This window comes from the organism of the source record quoted next, unplaced genomic scaffold, assembly GCF_019419815.1.
Source record: "Pyrus x bretschneideri cultivar Hongxiangsu unplaced genomic scaffold, Pyrus_bretschneideri_v1 Contig4, whole genome shotgun sequence".
Taxonomy (NCBI): domain Eukaryota; kingdom Viridiplantae; phylum Streptophyta; class Magnoliopsida; order Rosales; family Rosaceae; genus Pyrus; species Pyrus x bretschneideri.
In genome coordinates this window covers 13,574,192-13,582,240 of record NW_025999723.1, presented here as the reverse complement: position 1 = coordinate 13,582,240, position 8,049 = coordinate 13,574,192, and the positions used below count along the sequence as shown (strand labels likewise).

General features: G+C 38.8%; 2 protein-coding genes and 1 non-coding gene across 7 annotated transcripts; 2 read left to right on the top strand and 1 right to left on the bottom strand.

Moving 5' to 3' along the window:
* Window positions 1–257: 257 nt before the first annotated feature.
* On the top strand, window positions 258–2,921 carry LOC103941634 (delta(8)-fatty-acid desaturase 1-like). Of its 4 annotated transcripts, XR_007251192.1 has the most exons (4): window positions 258–492; window positions 821–2,253; window positions 2,452–2,541; window positions 2,654–2,921. XR_007251192.1 is itself a non-coding variant. In XM_009351845.3 (2 exons), the coding sequence occupies exon 2, from the start codon at window positions 833–835 to the stop codon at window positions 2,174–2,176; it is 1,344 nt and encodes a 447-aa protein (XP_009350120.2). In that variant the 5' UTR covers window positions 259–492; window positions 821–832; the 3' UTR covers window positions 2,177–2,422. The 4 variants fall into 4 exon arrangements, 1 of the variants encoding a protein (XP_009350120.2); XR_007251190.1 differs by lacking the exon at window positions 2,452–2,541 and having other exon boundaries at window positions 2,564–2,921; XR_007251191.1 differs by having other exon boundaries at window positions 2,452–2,921.
* A 437-nt stretch (window positions 2,922–3,358) lies between these two features.
* Window positions 3,359–3,442, bottom strand: TRNAL-CAA. The gene has a single exon. It is a non-coding gene; the product is annotated as a tRNA-Leu (tRNA).
* A 555-nt stretch (window positions 3,443–3,997) lies between these two features.
* LOC103931100 (U11/U12 small nuclear ribonucleoprotein 59 kDa protein) lies at window positions 3,998–6,861 on the top strand. 2 transcript variants are annotated; one of them, XM_009340513.3, is made up of 8 exons: window positions 3,998–4,344; window positions 4,445–4,769; window positions 4,860–4,943; window positions 5,021–5,086; window positions 5,194–5,266; window positions 5,567–5,955; window positions 6,119–6,159; window positions 6,342–6,861. In XM_009340513.3, exons 1-8 carry the CDS (start codon window positions 4,190–4,192, stop codon window positions 6,418–6,420), a joined length of 1,212 nt encoding a protein of 403 aa, XP_009338788.2. In that variant the 5' UTR covers window positions 3,998–4,189; the 3' UTR covers window positions 6,421–6,861. The 2 variants fall into 2 exon arrangements, with proteins under 2 accessions (XP_009338788.2, XP_009338789.2); XM_009340514.3 differs by having other exon boundaries at window positions 4,204–4,344; window positions 4,449–4,769.
* Window positions 6,862–8,049: the final 1,188 nt, after the last annotated feature.

Sequence of the window (8,049 nt, the reverse complement as noted above, 5' to 3'; positions counted from 1 at the left end):
ATTCTTTGATGCTTACATTATCGATGAGAGGTGTATGCATTGACGGGTGTTTATATTCGCTGCCAATTGCCCGATTTAACATGTTCTCTTACTCTACTAGTCACTCATACACCCGCACCCAGCCGGTACCCCCGGCGGTATAAAACGCGCTCTAACTTGCCCCTTCGTTTTTGTCACAGCCGTTGACTGGTCAACGATACCGGCCGTGGCGAATGTACAACTTGCCACACACATTAGCGCGTTGTATACGAGAGGAGCGCTCTCTCTCTCTCTCTCTCATCAGATATACTCTCACACACACTAGCTCTGTAAAACGCAGCAGCAGAAGGCTCGAAAATATCTTGGAGGCGGTTTTGAAATTTCTTCTGGAAACCCAAGACTTTGGGGGCAATGGGGGTCTAAACCCGTTCAGCATTTGGTCTAGTTGATTGGAAAGTCAGGAGGATATTTTGCTGGGAAGAGCGTGTGTTTTGACTAAACCCTTGAAGAAAGGTTCAATCTTTCTCCTCTTCTTGTCTGTATTGTGTATACTTTTTCGTGCATGTTTGCTTTATAACTGGCAGTATTTTGCTATAACTGTTGGTTTGTGATTGAATCTGTAAGAAAGTTTCAAACTTTCTCCTTCTTTGCTCTGCATTTCTGCTGTTTTTTGCATTAAAACTGCAGGATTTTGCTCAAACTGTTTGTGTTTGCGTGTTTGTATCGAAACCCAGAACCCAGATCCCAAAGGGTTATCTGGGGTTGATTTGTTTGTGTTATCCGATCCATATCCGGATCCTTTCTTTGAAAATCTGATTGTTTTTGGATTGGAATTCATTAGGATTGGACAACAATGGAGGGTGAGAAGAAGTACATTACTGTCGAGCAGCTGAAGCTGCACAACAAGCCTTCGGATTTGTGGATCTCTATCCAGGGCAAGGTTTACAATATCACTGATTGGGCCAAAGATCATCCGGGTGGGGATGCCATTCTCTTCAATATGTCCGGCCAGGACGTCACTGATGGATTCATTGCCTACCATCCTCCATCCGCATGGAAGTACCTGGGAAAGTTCTTCACTGGGTACTATCTGAAAGATTTCGAGATCTCGGAGGTCTCCAAGGATTACAGGAAGCTTGCTTCCGAGTTTAACCAGCTCGGCTTGTTTGAAAACAAAGGGCATGGGGCTCTTTACTCGGTGATTAGTATTCTGGTTATGCTTTACCTTGTTGTGTATGGTGTGTTGAAGTCTGAGAGTGTGTTGGTTCATTTCGGTTGCGGTTGTTTGTTGGGGATCCTCTGGGTTCAGGGTGCCTATATGGGTCATGACTCCGGGCATTACCAGGTCATGTCTAGCCGCAGGTACAACAAAATCGCTCAATTTCTGGCCGGGAATTGCCTTACTGGAATCAGCATTGCTTGGTGGAAATGGACTCACAATGCCCATCACATTGCCTGCAACAGCCTTGATTATGATCCTGATCTTCAACACATGCCAGTTTTTGCCGTGTCCTCGAAATTCTTTCAGTCAATAACATCAACCTTTTACGGAAGAGAGCTGACGTTTGATGCCGTGGCTAGATTTTTAGTCAGCCACCAGCATTTTACGTATTATCCAATCATGATTGTTGGAAGGGTAAACTTGTTTATACAGACGTTCTTGTTATTGTTCTCGAAGAGGAGCATCCCAGATAGAGCTTTGAACATAATGGGGATCCTTGTTTTCTGGACTTGGTTTCCTCTCCTTGTTTCGTGTCTGCCTAATTGGAGCGAGAGGTTTATGTTCGTGTTGGCGAGCTTTACAGTGACAGCACTTCAGCACATTCAGTTCACTTTGAACCATTTTACAGGAGATACTTATCTTGGACCACCAACTGGCAACGATTGGTTCGAGAAGCAGACAGCTGGTACCGTGGATATTTTGTGCTCGAGTTGGATGGACTGGTTCTATGGTGGCCTGCAGTTTCAGCTTGAGCATCATTTGTTCCCACGATTGCCCCGTTCCCAGCTGAGGAAGATTTCTCCCACTGTGAAGGAACTATGCAAGAAGCACAATTTACCTTACAAGAGTTTGTCCTTCTTGGATGCCAATGTGACTACCATTAGGATGCTAAGGAATGCTGCCCAGCAGGCTTGGGACATGGCCCTTCCCGTCCCGAAGAACTTGGCCTGGGAAGCTGTCAATACCCATGGTTGATGATTGTTGACGCTCATCTAAATACCGCCCCTGCATTAGGCTTCTCTGTTTATAAGTTGGGGCATCCTTTTTAGCAGGTTTTTCATTTGCTATTTGATATTATTTTTGGCAGTCTTTTTCTGATATTTGATTTATATGTTTTCTATGTTTAAACTAAACCTCCATAACACACAGTTTCATTTTCGGTTGATCTTCATATCATGTTGGATCTCAATACAAATTTTGGAGAGTATCTATTTCCATTGATTTGTCGATTTTTTTCGTGAATTTCATAGATATCATGAGATTTAAACCAGTTCAGTAAGCTTTTATTTCGGATTTTCTTGAGTATTCCCTTTCTTCCACCGGTGCATATGCTGAATCCAGTAAGTTATCTGTGTTCTACAGGCCTACTCTAATCGATAATCATCCGCTTTCTTCCTTCTGATGAAGGACAAACAATTTGGAGTCTAAGTTGAATTTCTGAGTTTATTTCAGGCTTCTTGATATGGATTATTGGAAACCATATCCATTTGTGGTATAGTGGCCAAAGAATTTAGGGTTCCCTTGGATTGGATACTTCATAAGTTCAAAGTATGTTGAAGGCAGAGGTGAATGATTTTTCATTTAGTAGCGATTAGAAGGGATTGGACACGAAGGAAATGTACCTCCACTAATCGTATCATTTTGTGGGGACCGTAGCATGTAATCCATCTTGTACCTTTCAGTTTGACACAATTTATTCATCATACTTACTTTGAATGTAGTAACATTTTCCGTTTTAGTCCTAGACACAGACGAGTGCACAATGAATCGGACTTTAGAGATGAACTTTTACAATTCGCCTTTGAATGTACAAACCGCTCCTCCTTATTTACAATTCGTCTTATGCCACACCTACGTTCACGTTATCTTCAATGAAAAATCTTTAGCCTATCTTCTGCATGCTGTAATGTAAGTTTGGTTACAACTTCTTGTCTCAATGCGTTGACAACATCTCACTTCTACTCAATTTCTTCAACTTTGACCTTCTTTTGGGGTGCGGTCATCATATATAGCTTAGAATTAATTCGTCTCGTCATTCCAATTTTAAGTTTCAAGTATCAAATTTTGGGTGGTATAATTCAAACAGCGAGATCAAAATTACAAAAATCGAGTAAAAGTTCGAAAAATTTAAAAAAAAAAAAAAATGGGAATTGGAAATGTCAGAAGTGGGATTTGAACCCACGCCCTCTTTCGAAGACCAGAACTTGAGTCTGGCGCCTTAGACCACTCGGCCATCCTGACTTCTTGTAGTGTTGTCGCTCATTAAAATATATGACCAAATTCGACCATAAAAAACCAACAGATCGATTTACACTCGTCTCACACATAGTACAACCTTGAAACCTTAAAATGGCAAAAAGCCTTGAACCCTCAATCGATTTCTACGATTTCAAGTGTTAAGCAGTTAGGGTTTCGATTTTCATTCTGCAAGCTATTTCCGTCAGAATATCGGTGAACCGAACGTTGATGAAACTCAAAATTAAGATATGAGTCGATTTTCAAGTTTCCAAATCAGGGCATGGTTTTGTTTAATTTCAATATCAGTGAGGGGTTTTAACAGGGACTCCAATTGGGTTAGGAATTTGTTCAATTTCAATACAATGAGTACAAAATTCATATAAATTCATCAAAATCCAGGTAGAATTGTAAATTCTATTAAAATCTTTTAAAATTTATCATTTTAAAAATAGTCCATTAAAATCTTTTGAAATTCAAATTGACTACATTCCTTAATTTCACTACTCATCTCCTTCCAAATTGAATTCGTAATCTTTTTTTATGTAAATAATATTAATTTTCGATATTTTATATCTTTGAAACATAATGTTTCTTACTATTTTTAATCACGCAGCAGTTCGGCACCGTTTTCTGGTCTATACTCTTACGGCGCGAACTGGTTAAATCTTCGCCTCCCGTTCGGTAGGGGGTTTCGTAATCAGTCCCCAGTTTCAATCTCTAGGGTTTCCTTATCGGCCAATTTCGATAGCCATGAACCCAATTCCGTACCAACCACAGGCGCCCCGCCCTCTGTGGCCTCCTGTGGTGCCGCCCAACCCGCCAATGTCGAGCTCCTTCTGGGAAACCACAAACGTCCGTGATCGGCTCAAGAACTTGCAGGACGCTCTGAGTCTCGCAAAAGCAATGTACGAAATCAAACTATTGAAAATTCCAATTCAATTTTGCTTCTGAACTTTCTGCATCTTCTGTTAATTTTTGAATTGCGATTTGAATGAATTGTTGTAGGCAGAAAGAGCTTCAGATGCTGCAATTGATCAAAGAAGGTAAAGGGTCCGACGATGGTGAAGCTTCCGTTGGTGGGTTTTCGGAGTATTTGAAAGAAAGGAGGGTAAATGTGGAGTCTCAAGTGTCGCTCTCAGTGGAAGCTGCGAATGCTTTGATGGCGAAACTGCTAGTTGAGCTGGAACCGTTTAGAATGATCACACATGAAATGTGTCCGTGGGAGGAGAAGTCTGCGGTGGTGCGGTTAGCGAATAAGATGCACAAGACGAAGAGGAATAAACGGTGGAGGAAAGCGAAGAGGAAGCGCATTGCGGAAATGATTGCGGAGGTAGACTGTTGTGTTTGAATTTCGATTTGGGATGTCAAAAGTTGTTTTGATCTATATTACTTACATTTGATTTCGTATGATGGTGTTTAGGAGCGTGAGAGGTTCGAGGAAGCTGATCGAGAAGCTGATGAGTGGAGAGCTAGGGAAATTGCCAAAGATATTGCCAAACGCAAGGTTTGAGCTCCTTTTTACTTCAGGCAATCTTAACTTCTGTTTATTAGTAATGGAGGCATGGCTTGTGGGTTTTTCAGATGGAGGATATGAAGAAAATTGCAAAGCTTAAAGCAAAAGAAGAGAGAAAGAGACTAGAATCCGAGGTGATAATCATGTTCGACTTGAATTTTCGTATTGTGTAATGTTCTGCCCTTTGGGTTTTAAACAAATTTAGGTAAGTGTCAAGATGACAATTGATTACATATTTCAGCTTGAGACGGTATTGATTGTAGAGAAATTGCAACAGTTGCGTTCCATCAGGATCGAAAAATTGAAGAAACAAGGTTTGCTGTATTTTTGGTTTTTCTATTTCAGACTGCCATTGTGTCTTGAATTGCCTAGGTAGATATGTTAGTAATGAAGTTCTGTTATTATGCATCATCTCAAAGGTGCCTGTGACACTATGTTTTTCGATGTGTTTATATTGATGCTGTGTGTCTTGTTATGTATCTTTGTTAGTGTATATATATACATCCAAGTACAACCAAATATTTTTAACACACGCATTATCATCATCATCAGCAGCATTATCATAGTCTCACTGTATTTCTGTAACTCGTATCTCTGCATATTTATCCATGTAGGTCATTTTCTCCCAGAGGAGGATGATAAATTTCTTGAAAAAGTACGGGCTGCAGTTGAGGAAGAGGAGCAACAAGTTATCTTGGCAGCAGATATGGACGCTGCTAAGGATGCCATAGCAACTGTTGAGCAGTCCAGGAAAATAACCGAGAATGTCAGACCTGACTCCAAGGATGAAAGCAGCGATAGAGACGAGACAAAGGAGAGTAAAGACCAGACAACTCCAAGCACTAATGCAGGGACCTCTACTTCCGTCGCTAACAAGGATTACGGGAAACAAGTTTCACAGGGAGAAGGACATAGCGGAGCTTATGATGCTGTGGTAAACTTACCTATTGAATTTTATCACTACTATCATGGCAGCAACACTGATATGGGCACGCTTATTGAGGTAACTTGAAGCACCAGTCCAAAGAGTTTTGTATATTTCCTGCCTCCAAATGAATTCTTGCAGTATCTAGGTTTGCCTATTCAGGGGCCACTTATAATTTTTTTGACATCAAATTTGTTTCCTTAACTCGCTCGGATCATAATGGAGATTATATTGCACACAGGTGAGAAGAACATGGGATGCCTATATAAGACCAAGAGGAAGGTGAGCACCAATTCTTTCTTGCTACCCATTTCTCACTTTAACACGAGGTGCCATATGATTAACCTTTGGAAGTTTTTTTCTTGTCAAGTTTTGAATCTGCTATCCTTTCTATCACACATTGTATGATGCCCAATAAATAGCTTGATTTTGAGAAGTTTGTGATTCGGTTAAATTTGGTGCAGCCGCATACCAGGACATTGGGTTCAACCCCCGCCACCTGCAGATGATATATGGGCATCCTACCTGGTGCAGCCTAAATGATTCCACTGGTGAATCAGCGAGTTGCAGATTTTGCTGAAAAGTTAATTAAACTTGGCTTCAGGTTTTTCTCCTTGTCCATTTTCTTGATTATTTTGTCTTTGCTGTTCACTTGTAATATGGCTGATATAATGGGAATGGCGATGGTGATGCCATGTGACCAGTATACGAAAGCAGTGTTAGGTCTTAACCTTTAATTTCTTGTGGATTCCTGCAAAGCATCAACGACCAATACCAGCTCCACGCACAATCGATCCTGGCATTCTTTATGAGACGATGAACACAAATTTCCTCAGTTTTGTTTTGTTTTGTTTTTTTTTTTTTTTTTTCTTTTTCTTCAAAACAAGTTTCCTCAGTTTGAATAAGCAAACAATGTATTCAATTCAATTCAATTTGAATAAGATAAATAAAGCAGAGAAGGGAGTATAATTGAGACCGTCACAATCCAGTCAACCAATACAACGATGAGTTGCATCCTATATACCAATGCATTATAGACTTTTCATAGATTGTTATTTTATTAGTGTTGTTAAATTTTTTTTTTTAATCACTTGTTGTAAGCAAACACCTACAAATAATCACAATTATTTTATAACATTTAAAGCTCGTTTGATAACTAGTCAATTTTTGTTTTTGATTTTCAGCTTTCACTTCTTTGGAAACTGAAACTTGTTTGGTAACCATTTTTTTGTTTTCAAATATCTTAAAATTGAAAACTACTTTTTTTTTTTTAATTTTCAAAATTTGGCCTTGAGTTTTTAGTTTTTATTTTTCTGTAAACTAAAAGTGGTTACCAAATAAGATTAAGTTTTCAGATTTTAAAAAAGTAAAAATAAAAATTGAAAATGAAATAGTTATCCAACAACTCCTTAGTAAAATGAATGGTGACCAAAAAGAAGTTGAAAAGTGGACTGCCAGGCTTGACCACCCGCACGTCCCTTTTGAAAAAAATGAATAGTTTGTGCCATTTGAATGGACTCATTAAACTCCCTTTTATTATTTATATCAATAAATGTGCAAGATAATTATTTTGGAATCAATTTTTTTTTCTCAAACACGTTGTCGTGATAAAATTACATACATAACAATCACAATTATTCTAGAACACTATAAAATGAATATCTTGTGTCATTTCAACTCTTTTTGGATGAAAATTAGACTGTAGATCATATTTAAAGGTGAGTTGAACCAGTAGGATCATTTCCAATTTCATGCCATACGTCCACTTAAACCGCACATAATTTTCTAAACATATATTTCATACCACTTATTCGTTAGCGAGTGAAATAGAGGAGGAAACAAAAAAAAAAAGGAAAATGAACATCTTCTTTTGTCACATTCTAATTCCGAGATATGTTCGAAATTGAGTGAAATAGAGAAGGAAACTAAAAAAAAATGGAAAATGAACATCTTCTCTTGTCACATTCCAATTTCGAAATATGTTCAAAATCGACATATGACAATAGGACAGTAGCGGTACAACATGTATAATATATAGAATAACTTAGACTCATACATACAATATACATCAGAGCTTCAATGATAATAACTTACAATAAATGGACAAATCCTATTCTCGACTGTACCATAGCAGCTACATAACTTGAGATCCTCTTCTCTAACCGCTACCAG